General features: G+C 48.4%; 1 protein-coding gene across 1 annotated transcript; it reads right to left on the reverse strand.

The window, feature by feature from the left end:
- Nucleotides 1-1,451: 1,451 nt before the first annotated feature.
- Nucleotides 1,452-5,947, reverse strand: LOC130477240 (RNA 5'-monophosphate methyltransferase-like). The gene is given in 6 exon segments (XM_056849255.1): nt 1,452-1,478; nt 2,234-2,354; nt 2,356-2,371; nt 3,014-3,581; nt 5,728-5,910; nt 5,912-5,947. Coding segments are annotated over 6 exon segments (951 nt in total).
- Between the last annotated feature and the right edge of the window lie 15,071 nt (nt 5,948-21,018).

Below are 21,018 nucleotides of genomic sequence, written 5' to 3' on the forward strand. Positions count from 1 at the left end.
GAGGTGAGGCAAGATCGCACGTGCACACCGATGCGATTGAGTCACTTCCGGTTTACACCCGGACGTGCCGCATCGCAAGGGGCCTTTTACCACTCAAACTGGGAGTTTGCGTGGTAAAAGGCCAATTGCGGTGCGGCACTTCTGGGTGTAAACGCTTCGCAAGAGGCCATTTACCACCAAACTCCTAGTTTGAGTGGTAAAAGGCTCCTTGTGATGTGTTTACACCCGCAAGTGCTGCATCGCAAGGAGCCTTTTACCACTCAAACTGGGACTTTGAGTGATAAAAGGCCCATTGCGATGTCACGAGCTTCCTAGGCAGGGCCCATCAGTACACGTCGAGCTCCAATGAAGCAAATGAGAGCCTACGTGGTGTAGTGGTTAAGTGTAGTGGACTCTAATCTGGAGAACTGGGTTTGATTCTAATCTGGTGAATAGGGTTGGTTTTCTCACTCCTACACATGAGCTGGTCACAATTCTCTCTGAACTCTCTCAGCCCCACCTGCCTCACAAGGTGTGTTGTTGTGGGGGGAGGGGAAGGGAAGGTGATTGTAAGCCGGTTTGATTCTCCTTAAAAGGTCGAGAAAGTCAGCGTATAAAAACCAACTCTTCTTATTTTTATTCCTCTTCAAATAGCGGGCCACTGGGGCCGTTTCAGGTTAGGAAAATGTCCCAGGGGGGCATAACCACCCTCCCAAGTGCCACGGTCCCCTACTGAATCAGGCCTTGCGCATCTGGAAGTTGAGCTCCCAGCACAGAACTCACAACACGAAGAGAGGTGGCTCAGTTTAGCGGTTCGAGTGTCAAACTAGGATCTCCAGTCTACCATGGAAGCTTATTGGGCCAGTCACACTCTTCGCCTAACCTACCTCACAGGGTTGTTGTGAGGATAAAATTTGAAGAGAGAACAATGCAAGCCATTTTGGGTCCCCGTTGGACAGAAAGGCAGAGTATAAATGAGGTAAATAAACAAACATGTCTGCCCACGGAGCTCACTGAAATACTGAAGTTCTCTTCTAGCCAGAGTGCAGAAAGGGCAGAGAACAACAACTATAATGTCAAGTTTAAAGAATGGTGGTTAGAGAAATATGGTTGCAGTTATCATCTGTGAAGACCTTGCCAATTGCCACTCCAGTATAGCCATTTCACTACATACTATAAGGACCCAACCCCTAACCCTCCACACACACACACACTTTTAGGCTATATGAATGACACATTGCCAAGAAAATTGTAGGTTAGTCTAGCAGATGTAATTAACAAATCCTGGGTCATGCATAAACCCTCATTGTCTGCTTCTTATTTATTTAAATCATTTATTAGCCACCTTTGTACTTTGCAGGTGGGTTACAATGCAAATAAAACCATGATTATAAACAATATACAAAAGATCACAATTGAAAATCTCAATTGGGACTGCCAATAAATGAAAACTAAATTAGTCAAATGCAGTCCTAAATAAAACCGTCTTCAACGGCCTCCTAAAGGTCAAAAGAGAGGGGGCCAGGCGCACCACCCTGGGGAGGTTGTTTCATAACTGTGGGGCTGCCACTGAAAAGGCCCTCTGTCTCGTATGCCCACCAGACGAGATTCTGTGATTGATGAGACAGTCAGGAGGGCCTCTCCCTGTGATCTTAGTACCCAGGCAGAAACGTAAGGGAGAAGATGATCCTTCAGACACCCCAGTCCCAAACCATGTAGAGCTTAAAGGACAGAACCAACACCTTGAATTGAGCTCTGGAGTGAATCCGTAGCCAGTGTAATTGCTGTAGTATCGGGGTCACTTGCTCATAGAACTGCAGCCACAGGTTCTTTCCTCTCTGCAGCCCAGCAGGATGGATGTTCTCTCTGTGTTGCCATCATCAGATGTCACAAGAAACCACGGTTAGTGCAAAACATGGTTAACAAACCAGCGACAAACCCTGGTTAGAATTTCTGGGATGATGCCAACCAGCCTCCCTTGTCTATTGGATTGCCTGCATTCAGATGTCACAGTTAACATAGGGGCTCACCAAGCCAGAATTTATGATGACCTCTGAATGTGTACTTACATTTTATCACATGCAACAATTACATTTTTATCAAACAGCAGAGAGGTTATTGAGAATGCACGAAGAGTTCCTTTATTTGTTTTAAAACACCCTTTCCTCAAACTGGAACATGGGGAGAACAAAGTGGGAGTAGGTTAGGTCAAATTAGGGGATGGGGGGTGAAAAGAGATAGAGGGGGGGTGTACTGTTTGTGCTGTAGAAACAAGTTTATGAATGTGATGATGCATTTTACCCAACACCTTCTTTGCCCTTAATGAATGAAATATTTGTGAATCACCTCCAGTTCTCCCAGCAAAGTGGTGTTCTGCACTTTGCAACAGATGCTATATAAGAGAAGAATAGTGATGATTGTTTCAAAGAGGTAAAAGAACATGAAAAAGTCATGTTATTTTATTTTCACAAGGAGGCACAGTTGTAACATATTCAAAGTGACAGGAGCATTTTTGGCATCCGGGCAAAATATTAAAAACTCTTTTCTGGCACCGCACCTTCCACCCAAACAACCCAGCAGCTTTCCAAGGCTAGCCAAAACTAGCCTGCAGTGTGCAGTTTATTATTCACAGGCCCTCCATCTTCCCTTTGCTCCCTCAGTTGCGAAGCTGAGGTTCCTTCACCTGGGGGACCCCACAACCTTGTCCCATCAGCTTTTCCACTCAAGCCTCACCCATCACCACCCTAAGGCTGCGGCCGGGAGAGGGCAAGTTATAAAACAAAACAAACAATTAAATAAATAAGGGCTTATTGACAGCATACCTTGAATATGCTTCCTCAAAAGATTAGACATATAAATGCCTTTACTCCCAAGCATCATAAGATCAAAAGGTGCATCCAACTGATACAGCGTTAAAATGAATATATGCAAGTTAGCAGACCAACATCAGACAGCCCTGCGTGTAACTTGCTGATTCTCTCTGACACAACACGAATGCTGATAAGTCTTTAATTGCTGCAAATACTTGGTCTACTGGATTTAAAAAGCAAAAGGCTCCTGTCCCAGCTGGTGTTCCCGAAGCAGCACAGAAGCTCCATGGCACAGTCTTGGGTCAAGATTTGGGTTATCTTCTCCACCATGTCCCCGTTGATGGCGAGCGAGCGGAAGTGGTCAAAGTCATTCCTGCCCAGCTTCCGCAGGCGCCGGGCGGCAGCTCGGTAGCACTTCCACGGCTGTGGTTCCACAAGCAGGTACGTGCACTTGGAGGCGAGGCAGGACAAGAACACCGCCAGGCCACTGTCCCCATGATTCAGGTGGATCCACATGGTCACAGACATGCAGAAGCAAATGTCGAAAGCGGAGCATCCAAACTCGCTCAGATAGGAGTGCAGCAGAGGCTCCCTGGTATCGGGGTCCATGATATCGAGGGTGACATAAGACACGGAGCCAGGGAAGGGGCTTTGCTGCTTGGCTCGCTCGATCAGCTCACTATCGATGTCACAGCAAAGGAGGCTCAGGTCCTTCCCACCCGTAGAACCTTCTGGGCTGTCTCTGTTGTCTTGCAGTCCAAGAAGATGTCTGTAGAGGGCAATGCTGAGCTCCTAGAGAGGAGAGAAAGGCCATTTATGCTTGGTAATTAGCAGCACGTTCCAGGCTGAACTGCCCCGTGTATTTTTTTTTAGTTTTTCACGTGGAACCATCATTCAGGAAGTGACTGCAAAGCCAGCACATACCTGCTTCGCATTTCTTAAGAGCCCCTTTAACGCGACTTTTTGTATTTGCTCCGCCCCCGCCGCGAAGAATTCCCTCATGGAAGCATGCAGAATCACAGCCGTGAGTTAGCTATGCACATGGTGGTTGCTAATGGCTATGCAAACAGAAATGAAGGAGCAGGCAAGTGGGGGTGGAATTTCTCCTTTTGCATCGGGACTGTGAATAGGCATTTTAAAGGCCACATTAAAAAAAAAAAGCTTTGAGCAAGCATCAAAATTGACCCTGAATAAATGGCCAAACTTTTCAGAATGCATGTCTTGCTCAGTCCCTCTGTAGTAAGTGGATCAAACCGTGGCACGTGAGTTACCCCTAGGATGACTTTTCCTACTCTTGGAAGGTCCTACTCCAACTTCATCATGATAAGGTTAAAAAGAAAGTTACCCAGTTTCCTTTGTACAGAAAAAAAATATTTTGTCTATATTTTAATACTGATATGAGCATATATGAGCAGCTCTGCTGGATCAGACCAAGGGTCCATCTAGCATCCTGTTTCTAATAACAGCCAGACTCACAAGCAAGGCATGAAAAAGTCAGCCTTGCTCCACAGTTTATCTCCAGCATCTGTTACTCATAGGCACAGTGTTTGTGAACTTGGAGGCTCCATTTAGCTACCATGTATAATGGCCTACCTTCCATGAATTTGGCTTACTGCTTAGGAAGGGTGTTACTCTATGTCTGCTTTGCTAAAAACTGGAAGTATAGAAACCTCTGCATGTGACCGCGGGGAAATGTCCCTGCATGAAAAGCCCTGGTTCCTTCTAGAACTGATATTTTCATTAGAGTGCCTGCTACCCTGTGGAATGGGCTCCCGGAGTATGTACAAGAGGTACCCTCTTCAAATGATTTTGAGGCACGGGAAGGCCTTTTTAAATTGGGCTTGTAATGGGACATGTAATGACCCTAGAAGCTAAAATGACCCTAGAAGCTAAAATGACTAAACTGAGGCTGTCGTATTTTGGTCACATTGTGAGAAGACAAGAGTCAACGGAAAAGACAATTCACAGTGGGTAGCCGTGTTTGTCTGCAGTAGTAGAAAAGGGCAAGAGTCCAGTAGCACCTTAAAGACTAACAAGAATACTTTCTGGTAGGGTATGAGCTTTCGTGAGCCATAGCTCACTTCTGTGCTACTGGACTCTTGCCCTTTTCTACTAATAAAAACCCTAGTTATTGAAATCCCTTCCCAAGAAAATGCATGCAGCCTATGTCCCATTGTGTGTGTGTGTGAAGTGCCGTCAAGACGCTTCCGACTCATGGCGATCCTATGCATGAAAGTCCTCCAAAATGTCCTATCTTTGACAGCCTTGCTCAGATCTTGCAAATTGAAGGCCGTGGCTTCCTTTATTGAGTCCATCCATCTCTTGTTGGGTCTTCCTCTTTTCCTGCTGCTTTTCCTGCTTTATTGAGTCAATCCCATCTCTTGTTGGGTCTTCCTCTTTTCCTGCTGCCCTCAACTTTTCCTAGCAGGACTGTCTTTTTCAGTAGTCGAAAAGGGCAAGAGTCCAGTAGCACCTTAAAGACTAACAACAATATTTTCTGGTAGGGTAGGAGCTTTCGTGAGCCACAGCTCACTTCTTCAGGTATCTGAAGAAGTGAGCTGTGCCTCACGAAAGCTCATACCCTACCAGAAAGTATTTTTAAGGTGCTACTGGACTCTTGCCCTTTTCTACTACTGAAAAAGACAGTATCTGAAGAAGTGAGCTGTGGCTCACGAAAGCTCACACCCTGCCAGAAAAGATTTTTGTTAGTCTTTAAGGTGCTGCTGGACTCTTGCCCTTTTCTACTACTGCAGACAGACCAACACGGCGACCCACTGGGAATGGTCTTCTAGGGTTTTTATTGTACTCTTGAGAAAGAAACCTGCCGCTCAACCAGTCGAACTTCCACCTGCTGCCAGGACCGGCGTGCGCGGCGGCCGTCAACGAACGCTCGCCGCGCCCACCCAGTCCCGCTCCGGCCCCGCCGCAGCCTTCTCACCCCGGAGTTGCACCCTACGTCCAGCCCCAGAAGCGGCCTCCCCGGGTGATTTGGGAACAGCCGGCCCAGCAGCCCGGCAGGCAGGAGGCGGACGCGTCCCTCCGGCGGGTGGAAGCGAGCGTAGTCGGGGAAGTTCCCGTACGGAGCCGCCCCGCCGGGTAGGCCGGCGGCCTCCATGCCCTCCCAACGCCTCGCGGCAGTCGCTCATGGGCGCCGCCATCTTGGGCGCGGCAGGGAAGAGGGTCCGGGTGGGGGACAATGAGACGCGGAAGGAAGGTTCCGGCCGGGGAAGGTGGAGACGCTCGCGAAAGGGTGGCGGCAGGCCGAATAAAAAGACTCTGTTTATGCCTGGGGAGGTTTTGCCTTGGCTTGGCCGCTCTCGAGATGCACGTTTCCCCCATCCGAGTTCTCCAAACTCTGCCTGGGGGCTAATGGTTGAGTTTTGAGAACTCAGATAGGGAAAAAAATGTGCCTCTAGAGCAGGGGTTCCCAACCTTTTTTTGACCAGGGACCACTAGGACTTTTTTGTTCGGTGCAGGGATCCCAAGGTTCAAAATAAAAACTCTGAGAATCTGAAAATAAACTTTAATCGTAACTGTTAGTTAAACATTAAACTCAGAATAATATTTGAATATATATTTTTATAATAGAGAACTTTTAATTGAAAATGTTAATTTATTATGGGTTTATAACTTTGTTTCGCGGGCCTTAATTTAGTTCTCGTGGACCCCCGGTTGGGAACCAGTGCTCTAGAGAAATCTGAAAAAATGTGCCATCATATTCCCTTGAAATTGTTCAAGACTTTCTATTCCTTGGCTCCACCATCAACCAAAAGAGAGACTGCAGCCAAGAAATCAGAAGGAGATTGAGACTGGGAAGGGCAGCCATGAAGGAGCTAGAAAAGATTTTGAAGTGTAAGGATGTGTCACTGACCACCAAGACTAGATTAATTCATGCCATCGTATTCCCTATTACTATGTGTGGGTGTGAAAGCTGGACAGTGAAGAAAGCTGATAGGAAGAAAATAGATTCCTTTGAAATGTGGTGTTGGAGGAGAGGGTTACGGATACCATGCACCGCCAAAAAAATAAATCATTGGGTTAGAGATCAAATCAAGCCTGAACTGACCCTAGAAGCTAAAATGACTAAACTGCGGCTGTCGTATTTTGGTCACGCCATGAGACGACAAGAGTCACTGGAAAAGACAGTCATGCTAGGCAAAGTTGAGGGCAGCAGGAAAAGAGGAAGACCCAAGAAGAGATGGATTGACTCAATAAAGGAAGCCACGGCCCTCAATTTGCAAGACCTGAGCAAGGCTGACAAAGATAGGACATTTTGGAGGGCTTTTCATTCAAAGGGTCGCCATGAGCCGGAAGCGACTTGACAGCACTTCACACACACAGAGAGAGAAAGGTAAATCCAAGGCAGAACCTCCTATGCATAAAGCCTCTTGGTTTGTCTGCTTCTGTGGGGCAAAATCTAGCCCGCGCGGGGTGAGGGGAAGCAGGTCCGGACAGTCGTGTTAGCTTCCTGCAGCCCACCATAATAAAAGCGGCTTGTGGTAAATTATCATGATTGTAATTTTACTCCACAAGGTGGTTGTTGTCGGGGTAAAAACGGGAGGATGTACTACAAGGAATGACAGGTTTGTCCACTGGAAACAATGGGAGAGGCTTGAAGGCCCAGTGGAGATAATGGGAGCCAGGAGTGCCAATTGACTTGCAGGGTCTCCATTGAAGTACATTATAGCGCAAAAAAGTTACAAAGTAATGGATTTTCCATTAAAGGTCTCTGGGCTTCTGGAATGACAGCCCCCAGAGTGAAATGACGGTCCCTAGGAATTGAAACAGTGCTCTGTCACTGGAATAACAGGTTGCAGACTGGAATGACAGCCCCTGCAAGTAGCCGATCTGTTCTGGGTCTGCAATGACAGCCCCCAGAGTGGAATGACGGTCCCTAGCAATAGAATCTGTGTTCTGGGACTGGAAGGACAGGTCATAAAGTGGAATGACGGCCCCTGGGAATAGGCTCGGGGCTTTGGGACTGGAATTACAGGACACCGAATGGAATGACATCCCTAGGAGTAGCAGAAGCATTCTGGGACTGGAATGACAGCCCTGGAGTAAAATGACTGACCTGTCACTTCTACTCCCAGGGGCTGTCATTCCACTCTGCAACCTGTCATTCCAGTCCCAGAGCACAGATTCTCTAGCCCAGGGGCTGTCATTCCAAATGCAGAACACCTCTGCTTATCCCAAGGGCTGTCATTCCACTCTGGGGGCTGCCATTCCATTCCCAGAATGCTTTTGCTACTCCCAGGGGCTGCCATTCCATTCTGTAACCTGTCATTCCAGTCCCAGAGCACTGTTTCTATTCTTAGAGACCAGCATTTTACTCTGAGGGTTGTCATTCCAGTCCCAGAATGTTCTGCTACTCCCAAGCGCTGCCATCCCACTCTGTGACCTGTCATTGCAGTCCCAGAGCACTGAGCCTATTCCCAGGGGCTGCTATTCCATTCTAGGACCTAAAACTATATAAAGGTAAATGTCCCCTGTGCAAGCACCGGGTCATTCCTGACCCATGGGGTGACGTCACATCCTGACATTTCCAAGGCAGACTTTGTTTGCAGGGTGGTTTGCCAGTGCCTTCCCCAGTTGTCTTCCCTTTACCCCCAGCAAGCTGGGTCCTCATTTCACCGACCTCGGAAGGATGGCAGGCTGAGTCAACCTTGAGCCGGCTACCTGAAACCGACTTCTGTCGGGATCGAACTCAGGTCGTGAGCAGAGCTTTTGACTGCAGGACTGCAGCTTAACACTCTGCGCCACGGGGTTCCTAAAGCTATATAGTGAACAGTTATTAAGGATGGCAAAGCCTCTTAATGTTGAGGTGTTGGGCACCACACGTTAACTTTGTGACCCAGTGTTTCAACTTTTGCAGATAAGAGTCTGCGAGACAAGTTGGTTTTCTTATTATGCAGGATTTATTGCAACCTTTTTGAGACCTTGGGGGCCTTTGGCATGCTGACAATGGGTGGTGGGTGCAACCGCACAATGGGCATCGCAGGTGGCAGAACCAGTCACAGAACATCAGAGAGTGAGGTTAAGCATAACTCTAATAGTAAATCTTCAACATTTCTGGGAGAAGCTCTGTTTAACAGGATGTCTTTTAAAATGAACATGCTGTTTTAAAATATTTTCTTGCATGTACACACAGCTTACCTTCAGTCACTCAGTGAAAATCCTGACACTGTGGTGATAGCAACTCCCAAAGGAACATTTTAAAATATCTGCACAGTCAATTAGATCTCCAATGGCCAATCAGAAGTCCTCCTGGGCAAAAACCCCATTTGGCCCTGCCCACTTTCTGAAGACACTTAACGGGTACCAAGAAAGGTGTCTGTGGATGCAATAGCACCCATGGGCAGCACCTTGGGGACTCCTGGTCTATTGGATATTCCTGTGGAATTGTGGCTCAAACCAGCATCTGTTCCGGCTTCTCTTCCTAAGTCAGAAGTTACATAGGGTTTTTTAATTTAAGTATCAAATGCAGTAGCAGTAGAAGCACTACAAGGAAAACAGAGAAATGCCCCATAACCAATGCCAGTAGATAGGGCAGGTAGAAAATTAGATATAACAGAGAGGAAAACAGTCATTTTCTGCCTTAACATTCACAATATCTAATTATCAAACTATACTGGGCAGGTGTCCGTTATTTTTTATCGGTCTGCATGTCTTCATCCTTAGTTCTCATTCCAGAGTGGAAAAGAAATTTAGCCAAGTCAATGTAGGAAGAAGCAATGAATCTGTCAAAAGCAACAGATAAACACTGCAAAACATGCAGCAGATTGTTCAGTTAGGACACCATTAGGATTGTTCAGTTAGCTACCACAGTATCTTTAAGAAGACGTGTGTGACTCAGAGTCCTTCCACACAAAGAGCACACACGACTCTAATTTAGGGATGAAGTGGTCAGAGACTTCTCTGTGTAGTAGCACCAAGGACATGAGGTCTGCAGTATCACCGTAATGAATGATCTAATGCAGTGGTTCTCAACCTTTTTTGCTCCATTCCCCCCTTTCACCATTGTTCAGAATATAATTCCCCCCTTCCCAAGATAGTCATAAACTTTGTTTTTAATTTAATCTGCAACATTCAATAAACTACAATTTTACAGATGGTACATAATCTACAGGATATCACACTTTGATGAACAGTGGTCCCAATTCCCCCCCTAGAACCCTAAAATTCCCCCCAAGGGGTAATTCCCCCCTTGTTGAGAACCCATGATCTAATGATTCATATTCTTTAATAATTTGAGGGTTTCCCATGTTAGCAGTTTCACTCTTAATGACTGTGAGGTTTATTTCTTTTGAACATAATTTCCTTAAATCCCACATTTTCATTTGCTTGAAATGATTGTATTAGTCATGAACAGAGAAGATGCACACAAGGTTACAGGGTAGTGCCTGTATAATCGCTGGTGGACAGGAAATATAAATATTTAATTGTCTTTATCGTCAGATGATTATATTAGTCATGAACAAAAAGACACAAGAATGATCCGGATTTCCAAAAAGCAAAAGGTGCAGATTATATCTACAGGGCATACCACAGACTTTATAGCTTTTTTTCCAGGGAGATTTGCAGGGAAAGAAAAAAAAACAGTGAATGCAAAGAAACCAAAGGGTACCACTGTTTAACAGGAACTGGCTGTGCGCTAGCAGAAGGGGGAGGCTGCGTTTAGAATTAGGTCTTTTTAATTTATACATAAATTATATGGTAGATTATATGCTCAGTGGCAGATCATCTCTGCTTGGCATGCAGAAGGTCCCAGGTTCAATCCTCGGCACCTTCAGTTAAAGGGACTAGGCAAGCAGGTGATGTGAAACACCTCTGCCTGAGACCCCGAAGAGCCGCTGCCAGTCTGAGAAGACAGTACTGACTTCGATGGACCAGGGGGTCTGATTCAATATAAGGCAGCTTCATGTGTTCATGTGTGCGTGTGTTCACTTTTTCACAGTCAAAGTAGGCAGATAAACTATTTCACTCTTGCTCTAGGCAGATGATACACTGCTAATAATCCATAGAATCCAATTGCCAAAGTGGCTATTTTCGCCAGGTGAACTGCTCTCTATTGGCTGGAGTTGTAATAGCAGGAGATCTCCAGGTTGGCAACCCTACAGTCTGGGTAGAAATGTTTGCAAACTTGAATTGGGTATACCTTTATTATCAAACAGATTATAGAGGCCCATTAGGACTGCAAAATGTATTGGATGGTGAAGGGGGGAATGTTTGGGAAAGGCCTTTAAATCTACTCAAGTAAAACTGTCAGCGTTTTCACTTGCCAGCAGATGGCACCGTCCTCTTACACTGCTAATTTCCCAAGGCTGTTGAGACAGTTCAGCTCCAACTGTAAAAAATTATGATAGAACCAAGATTATGGTTGCCCCATGGCCAAGAACACTGGCATACAGCAAATGTTAATAACAGTGACAGATGTTCAAGAAGAACAAAGAGCAAGTGACTCCTGCTTCTGTCCGTAAATCTGGGTCTCATTTAACAGGGAAATATAGGGTTGCCAGGTCCCCCCTGCCAAATGGTGGGGGATAGGGGTGGGGGACTTAGCAGTTGTGGGGGGAGGCTGGTGCCAACACATCAATGCCACTTCTGGAAGTGATGTCATCACATTGGCGACATCAAGGAGATGATCTCATTAGGGCTGTCAATTCGGTTCCATCCGAACTGAAAAACAGGCAAATTTTCCCCGATTCGGCGGTTTTCAGTTCAGATAGAGCCAAAGTCAAAAAAGGCGGAAAAACGACGAGCCGAATTTGGTGAGTTCAAGCGGACGCCGAATAAATTCGGGCAAATTCGGCATCCCCGAATCAGCATTCTCCCGCGGCCAATGGTGGCCAAGCTGGGTCTTCTTCTGGCTAATCAGAGCAGGGATTCTCCCTTTTGAATTGGCCAGGAGAAGAGTATAAAAACTCCCATCCCGTCCCGTCCCAAGTCTGTATTCATTTCCTTCCATTTTGGTGGTGCTGCTCCTGAGAGATCCTGAGCTGAACTGGTGCTGCTTACTGTTATAGGATTGGATTTACTTCTCCTCCCTGCTCCTGCTGGAAGACATCCGCACGGTTTGATTTTGGGTTCTTTTCCTCTATACCTTTTCTCCTGTGTGTGTGTGGGGGGGAAGCAGATTCTGTGGTTGAGGGGGGAGCCAAAGGGGGGCTGTTGCCTGTTCTGCCGGGGTGTGTGTGTGCCCGCTCGCCTCTGTGGGAGTGTGCGTTCTGCCTTTTTCTGCCCGTTGCCACCTCGCCTGGAGTTGAGTCAGTGCGGCGGTGCAGCGTGAGTCTCCCTCCGCTCGGCACCCACACCTCCACCTTGGGTCGTTTGTTTGGGGTTGAGCCGAGCCGTACTGGTTTGAGGGGAGGCTGTTGCCGCTCGCCTCTGCAGGAGTGTGCGTTCTGCCTTTTTCTGCCCGTTGCCACCCTCACCTGAAGTTGAAGCAGTGCGGTGGCAGTCTCCCTCCGCTCGGCACCTGCGCCTCCTCCTTGGGTCATTTGTTTGGGGTTGAGCCAAGCCGCACTGGTTTGACGGGGGGCTGTTGCCTGTTCTGCCGGGGGGGTGCCCGCTCGCCTCTGCGGGAGTGTGCGTTCTGCCTTTTTCTGCCCATTGCCACCCTCGCCTGGAGTTGAGTCAGTGTGGCGGTGTGTGCATCTCTCTCTCCCTGGTTTGAGGGGGGGGGGGCTTCAGGCGTGTGTCTTCAGGTTTCCCGCATTAATAAGATCTGTTAGGCAGTGTCTGGCCAAGGGCCCTCACATTTAAACCCTAGCTGTAGGGCCGGTCAGCTTCTCACAAACTAGGCTCAGCTAAGTCTTTAAAAGGGCAAGGGATATTGATTTTTAAGTAGATTACAACTAGGTCAAGCAGTTGTTGGGTAGCCTCTAGCCTGTCTTGTGGAAGGCTGCAGCCAGTAGATTTGCAATTCAACGGTGAGGTAAGAGTGTCCATCCGTGCAGAGAACACTCCTCCTGGTTCCTGAGGGATCCATGTTGGAGCACAGATTCAAATAGGCTTTAAAATATCCCAGGCATTACTTCCCCCTTTTAAAAAGGTTTAGAAATCCATCTCCAGGGCAGTGTGAAAGGTTAAACCCAGACAGGTCTCTAGACTAGGTTCTCCAGGTAGTTCTTTAAAAAAAAACCAAACAAACAAACCAGAAGGTATTTAGGTTAGGTTAGGGCCTCTTGTTTGCAAAAAAAAGATAAATGTTAGGGTACATAAAAAGTTCTCGGCTCAGGGACTGATCCTACTCCAGGACAGCTAGCTAGGCACTTAAACTTCCCCACAGTACAGGTAGCCAGAGTTTGGCCCAGGGGAACAATGAGTGGCAGGGGTGCAGGTAAGAGGGGCCCCGGGGGGGGAAACGAAGAAGAAGACTAGAGGAGGGGAGGGGGAGGGCTGCTGCAGCTCGCCCCCGACCTGGGCGGGAAGTAGCTCCAGAGGTGCCCTCCAAGATCCAGCTGCGGATCCTCTTTCCCGAGGGGGCTTCTGGAGCTGCCACCCCTACACAGGTGACGACAGGTGCTGCTGGCACTGGGCGAGGGACTGCTGCTGCTGTTCAGGCTGTCCCTCCTCCTGCTGCTGTTGTTGAGCCTTTCCTGCAGCAGCGGGTGGAGGAGGAGGAGGAGCAGTCTGGGGAGGAACTGGGGCTGAGCTTCTTTGACGCGAGTCTGTCGGAGCTCACCCCCACTTCCAGGAAGGTGGAGGAGGACCTTGCACAGTAGCTGGATACCCCGTCGACTTTGCCTGCTTCTTCACTCCCCAGCAGCAGTTCTTCCATGGGGGCATGGGAGGAGAGGGTGGAGGAGGTGCAAGAGGAAGAGATGGAGGAGGTGCACCAAGAGGTGTGGTGGCCATCTCAACCCCTTCCCCCGCCGCCACCTCCCCCCGCGTTCTCTAGACATGATGTGTCTGCCCCGAGCACCTCTAGGCAGGCTGCTCCCGTGGCACCCGCAGCAACCCAGCCGCGTGGGGCCACTTCACATCCTCGGCCTGGAAGTACTTCCAGGTGCCAGAGGATGATCCATGGCTTGCTGAGTGCCAGCTCTGTAGGGTGCGGTTCAGTTGAGGGAAAGACGTCAGTCATCTCTCGACCTCCGCACTACGGAACCATCTGTGGAAGCACCACAACGCAGTGCTTCTTCAGGGGGAGAGAGAGGCTGGTTCTTTGTTGGCCAAGGGGCCAGGAGCCAGCCCAGGAGAGAGGCGACCACCGCCCTCGCCTGGTGCTCTCCCTGCTGCACCCCGTGCAGCGGCTCCAGTAGAAAAGGGACGCCAAGCAACTCTTACTGAGATGTTTGGTGAGGGTGGCGTCAGTAGGGCGCCAAGAGGTGGGGTTAGGACAGCGACGAGAAAGGTGACTCGTCTCCTCGACGAGATGATTGCCGTGGATGATTTACCCTATCGTCTAGTGAAGAAGGTTGCCTTCAGAAGGCTGATCCGCTTCCTGGCACCCTGGTACAAGTTCCTAGCTCTCTCCATAATGCCACAATCTGTTGTGCCCTCGTTGTACAGGGCCGCGTGAACGTTTGTGAAGGCTCAGCTGTCCCGCACTGCCAGGAGAATTGTGCACTTCACATCCGACCTGTGGACAAGCCAGCAGGCGCATCACGGGTTCCTTTCCCTCACTGCGCACTGGTGGTAAACCAACGACCTCGTGGGTGGGGGGGTGGGGAGCAGCGCTAGGCAGGGAGAGTGCCGCCGGCCTGGCTATCGCCAGGCTATGCTCCACGCGCAGGAGTTCGCGGAGGTGCACAGGGCGACCAGCATCACCGCTGCCCTGAGGGCACAGGTAGACTCCTGGGTAGGCAGGGATGTCGCCATGGGCTTCATGGTGACGGACGGCAGCGCAAACATCAGGGTGGCGGCAGGGGCATTGGGCCGGCTTACAATCACCTTCCCTTCCCCTCCCCACAACAGACACCCTGTGAGTAGGACTGCCAACCTCCAGGTACTAGCTGAAGATCTCCAGCTATTACAACTGATCTCCAGCCAATACAGAGCAGTTCACCTGGTGAAAATAGCCGCTTTGGCAATTGGACTCTATGGCATGAAAGAACCTCCCCTCCTCAAACCCAGCCCACCTTAGACTCCACACCAAAAACCTCCCGCCAGTTGAGAAGAGGGACCTGGCAACCCTACCTGTGAGGTAGGTGGGGATGAGAGAGCTGTGACTATTCCAAGGTCACACAGCTGGCTTCATGTGTAGGAGTGGGGAAACCAACCCGGTTCACCAGATTAGTGTCCATCGCTCATGCGGAGGAGTGGGGAATCAAACCTGGTTCTCCAGATCAGAGTCCACCACTCCAAACCACCGCTCTTAACCACTACACCATGCTGGCTCTCAGCACCAATGTGATGACGTTACTTCCAGAAGTTACATCTTTGCACCACCGGGGCCTAGGCCTCATTTTTAGCCCCGTAAGACACCCCCCCACCGGCCAGCTGAGCAGGGGCAGGGGGACCAAATTGGGAGATCCCCGCCCTCGGCTGGGGACTGGCAGCTCTAGGGAAAGATGTGTTTGTTTCCCAATGTGGTGAAAAAGTGAGACCTTCCTTTTGTCCATCCAAATCCAGCTATGCTGGGGATCATGGAACTTGCATGGACAAAAGTCATATGGGATGGGGGCATTATTAAAGACCAGAACTGAGTAAGATTGAGACAGGGAGCTGGCTGGATCCAGAATGTGCCTATCCTTGCAATGAGAATCACTCGAGTCTCTCCCTTTCGCTCATTCCCTTTCTCTGAGTTCTTTCAAACATCCAAAATGACTATGGCTGCTCCATGCTATGCCAAGGAGATCCCAAGGGAAATACAAGTGCCCTGCAGCCACCAGCAGGAAAGGCCAAATTTATTTATTTGATGATACATTTGTATAACACCTTTTCTGTTGAGACATTCAAATCAGTTTATGATTCAGAATATGAAAAGATATACTAAACAGCTAGAAATTGTCTCAGGGAATTTTTTTTTTCTTTCAGTGGTGATGATGGTATGAGGTCCCTGAGTTGGGTCTTGCTCGTGCCTGCACTAGAGGGCCCGCAGGTCTTTCACTAGCCCTTGGGATGATGTGCAGGGTTACTAGGTCCCTCTTTGCCACTGGCAGGAGATTTGAGGACGGAGCCTTAGGAGGGCGGGGTTTGAGGAGTAGAGGGACTTCAATGCCATAGAGTCCAATTGCCAGTGCAGCCATTTTCTCCAGGGGAACTGATCTTCATCGGCTGGAGATGAGTTGTAATAGCAGGAGATCTCCAGCTAATACCTGGAGGTTGGCAACCCTAATGATGGAGGAGAGGCTGCCTCACTGGTTTCCCTCAGATGAACCCTTCAGGAGCTGATGGCACGGCTTTACTGGCCAGGGCTTCTTCTCTCATGATTGGCTGGGTTTAGCTAAAGTGTGCATGCTGGAAACATCAACCTATGGTAGATTTGGTACCGTTGCATGTGGGTTTTTGATGTGGCCAATCACAGAAACAAGAGGATCCAGCATCTAGGGCCCTTAGCAACTGCAATCTCAGTAAACCCCATTTTCAAAGTGATGGTCATTTCAAGTTTATTTGACCAGGATTAAATTCTACCTTGTGTGTGTGTGAAGTGCCGTCAAGTCGCAGCCGACTTATGGCGACCCCTTTTTGAGGTTTTCATGGCAAGAGACTAACAGAGGTGGTTTGCCAGTGCCTTCCTCTGCACAGCAACCCTGGTATTTCTACCTTACTACTATAAAAAAATATATTCAAGATTGATTACAACTTCAATTAAATCACAGTGATGAATAGTCAATGATTGAATCAAGGTAATCCTGAAAGCTAAACCAATTACACACAACAGAGGTATCCCATACTGATATGGGATAGTTCATGGTAATTACTGCATAATTAGTAGTTATAAATTAGTAAGGGGGTGGGAGGAAGTTGAAAGGGAAGGAATTAATGAGTCTCCTTGTTTAATTCTGAAAGGAGAACCTTGTTCTGTCATGAACACACATGATGGCTTCTAAGACTTCTGTAGTAAAGATTCCACATGGTTTATGTATGAAGCATTCATTTACTCTGGAATAGAGTATTCTGTGCTGGTTTGAAAGCAAAGGGGGAGTTTGTTCTTTTGATTAAAAGATACGTTAGGGAAAAATTACATTGTAGTATGTTGCAAACAGTTCAAAATGAGCATGAAATGAAGTGCTGTGCACTTCAGCAAGATTTTATAGAGATGGGATAAAACTTCTAAATAAATACATTTGCAGATTTAATCAAATAATTGGCTGAATCTCACAAGGTGAATCAACTAAGAGCTCTTTAATGGGGTGGCAGCTGTAATTTATCTGCATGCACATCAGAGATATAGTGGATCTGCCCACCCCCATGGAATTTCTGTCCCTCCCCTCCTGTGGGAGCCTGAAATGCCCCCCTGAAATCTTGCACCCAGGCAAGAGGAGACCCTGGATTGGAGGAGGATTTCAAGTTCCCACAGGAGGTGGGAAGATCACACTCTGCCAGCAGAAGTCCTTGCATGTACCTTTGTTTACAGCAAAAACATGGAATCCTATGGTGGTGTGCGTAGCACCAGTCCTTACTATGGATTAGAAGTGACTGCATAGCACAACATAAAATGCCAGCACAACAAAGTAAACATGCCTTCTCGAAAGCATCACATTGACCAATGGATAGGGTTGCCAGCTCCAGGGTGGGAAATTCCTGGATATTTTTGGGACGGATCCTGAGGAGGGCGTGGTTTGGGGACTTCAATGCCATAGAGTCCAGTTGCCAAAGCAGCCATTTGCTCCAGGTGAACTGATCTCTATCCGCTGGAGATCAGTTGTCATAGCAGGAGGTCTCCAGCTAGGACCTGGAGGTTGGCAACCGTACCAATGGACCATTCGTGGTGTGTTCCTGTGAATGAAATAATCATGCACAACAAGCACGCCAGATGATCAGCTGTGATTCATTCTCTTGGCACAATAAGCCCGAACTGATGCATGACTCTCTTTCCAGACTGTGGGTGGTGAAATCTCCTTGAATCATCTGGATTTAGCCTTTGTTGCTGCTGAGTAATGGAGGCAGGATGAATCCAGAGCAAGTTGCTATAATTATCCCTTCTTACATAAACATTAATAAATGTGATCCTTTTCATAGGCCAGTGACTCAGGGCAGGTGCTCTTCTAGGAATTCTGTCACGCGAAAGTTCTCAAATGCAATCATCGCCCCAGAGTGCATCGGTAAAAGGCCACCATGGGTCAATGCAACTCATGATCGGACATGGCCAAGGTAGGGTTGCCAGGTCCCTCTTCGCCATTGGTGGGAGGTTTTTTGGGCAGAGCCTAAGGAGGGCAGAGTTTGGGGAGGGGAGGGACTTCAATGCCACAGAGTCCAATTGCCAAACCGGCCATTTTCTCCACAGGAACTGATCTCTATTGGCTGGAGATCAGTTGTAATAGCAGGAGGTCTCCAGCTAGTACCTGGAGGTTATAAAATCTGCAACGGAGTCTTCAGTACAAAAGTAGCAAGAAACCTTGCTACTTTTGTACTGAAGACTCCATTGCAGATTTTCTAACCATTGGTACTGGCACGGAGGTGCCTATTTTGTATAGTACCTGGAGGTTGGCAACTCTAGGCCAAGGAGACATTGGTGCTGAGCCTTGATGAAATGTTGTGCAGAGGCAGTTTAAACAAGATGCTGGGAAAGGTGGGATATACAGAGCAAGTGGCAATGCAAAATGCCGCAAATTGAGTCAGGACAGAACGTCTTTGACTCACAACTTCTAATTACAATAATTCAAAACAGAATCCTTCTTTGTCTTTCCAGTGTACTTCTATGGAAGCCCTTGTTAGAGTTTTATTGATGTACCTGCTGCTGTTTGAACACTAGGGGGAGTTTCGTTTCAGGTATAGCTATACGGGCTGCTGGTTTGGCCATGGGGAAAATAATCTTCCTCCCCAGCTAATTCATCAAGGCATGTTGAGGGAGCTTTAGTCTATTCTTTGGTCTGTTGTTTAGTTTGCATGGTTTCACTGATACCATCTTGCATATTAAGGTTCAAGTGTTGTTATTGTTGTTTGTAACCAAACTGGCATACATTTGTTCGGGAAAGGTACAGAAGGATTAGGATTAAGATTACTCAATGCTACCTCGAACATTGGTGCTTTTGTGGGCACTTTCTGTCTGAGCCAGTGTAAGTGCCAGCTTCCACTGCTGGGCCACAGCACAGAGAAGGGGGTAGGGGATAAAGCAGGGGTGGGGAAGGAGTAGGGTTGCCAACCTCCAGGTCCTAGCTGGAGATCTGCTATTACAACTGATCTCCAGCCGATAGATATCAGTTCACCTGGAGAAAATGGCCGCTTTGGCAATTGGACTTTATGGCATTGAAGTTCCTCCCCGCCCCAAACCCCGCCCTCCTCAGGCTCCGCCCAAAAAACCTCCTGGCAGTGGTGAAGAGGGACCTGGTAACCCTAGGAAGGAGGGGGAAATGAGTGTTTGGCAATGAGCAGGGGATAAGGGGAGGACTGTGGTGGGGGCCCTTCCTCTACCCTCTGTAGGATGAGGAGTCATGCAGTACCCAAAAGTCCCTAGGATGCCAAAGATCACCCATTGGTGGTCTCCTCAGTCACTGATTTCCTGAGCTTCTTGGCCTCTGTCATATGCACCCTCCTGAGCTCCTTGGCCTGTGACATACTTGAGTAGGGCTGTCGATTCAGTTTGTCCCGAACCGAAAAACAGCCGAATTTCCCCCGATTCGGCGGTTTTCAGTTCGGATGGAACCAAATTCAAAAAAAGGCAGGAAAACAACAAGCCGAATTCGGTGAGTTCGGGGCACGCCAAATAAATTCAGCAAATTCGGGGGCTCAGAATCAGCAGCATAACCGTCAGTTAGTAAGCAGCATTCTCCCGCGGCCAATGGTGGCCAAGCTGGGTCTTCTCCTGGCCAATCAGAGCAGGGATTGTCACTTGAAATGGCCAGGAGAAGAGTCTAAAACCTCCCGTTTCTCCCCTCCCATCCCAACTGTATTCATTGCCTTCCAATTTGGTGGTGCTGCTGCTGAGAGGTCCGATTCCTGACTGGGCCGAGCTGCTGGTGCTTACCGGAATAGGATTGGATTTACTTCTCCGTGCTCCTGCTGGAAGACATCCACAGTTTGATTTTGGGTTTTTTTCTGTATACCTTTTCTCCTCTGTGTGTGTGTGTGTGTGGGGGGAAAGCAGAGTCTGTGTGGGGGGAGCAGTTTCTGGGTGGGGGGAGCCAAAGGGGGCTTTTGCCCATTCTACCAAGGGGGGTGCCCGCTCGCCTCTGCGGTAGTGTGTGTTCTGCTTTTAAAGTTTTAAAGTTGGGGAGGTTTCACCTTCCGGACATTTTTGTAAAAAGCACACGGATTCCTTTCGGCCAAGCTCAACCCATTTCCCCACCTATGCTAGCTAATTTTGGGTCTACTAAAACCTGCCCTGTGGCGCAGAGTGGCAAGTTGCAGTACTGCAGTCCAAAGCTTTGCTCACGACCTGAGTTCGATCCCAACGGAAGTTGGTTTCAGGTAGCCGGCTCAAGGTTGACTCAGCCTTCCATCCTTCCATGGTCAGTAAAATGAGTACCCAGCTTGCTGGGGGTAAAGGGAAGATGACTGGGGAAGGCACTGGCAAACCACCCCATAAACAAAGTCTGCCTAGTAAACATCAGGATGTGACATCACCCCATGGGTCAGGAATGACCCAGTGCTTGCATGGGGGACCTTTACCTTTAGGAAAACATTTGCATATGTGTGTGTGGGAACCTGCTTTGCACACCTCTGTTCTGCCCGTGCATGGTAACTTTCCTCTCATTAGCTCAGAGGCAAAACTTTGTAAACTAAACCGATGTGCAAGGACATGTGTACAAATGTGAGGGCTAAGAGGGGGAAGCAGCAGTCCTGTAGCAGAACATATAATATGAAGCGCCTGGCATTGACCCGCTAAAATCTCCACCCTTTTCTTCACCGGCCAGCATTGCTACTGGCAACCCAGTGACGCATGCTCCCCACCATTCCCAGGCAGATCTCTGATAAGCCATCCCTATCGGGTGGACGGATCATCTCTCAAATAAGAGCTAGAGAGACTGTTGCTTATCTCCGCCCGGGGCCTGCACTCAGAAAATGGCTGGCCGATTTCCAAACAGGGAGGACATTAATACCGCAAGAAGATGGAAAGATACTCGGGTGCACTCTTGAATTCGTTCAGGTTGCAGCCTGGAGCACTGGTTCCCAACCA

This window comes from Euleptes europaea, chromosome 1 (genome assembly GCF_029931775.1).
Source record: "Euleptes europaea isolate rEulEur1 chromosome 1, rEulEur1.hap1, whole genome shotgun sequence".
NCBI lineage: Eukaryota > Metazoa > Chordata > Lepidosauria > Squamata > Sphaerodactylidae > Euleptes > Euleptes europaea.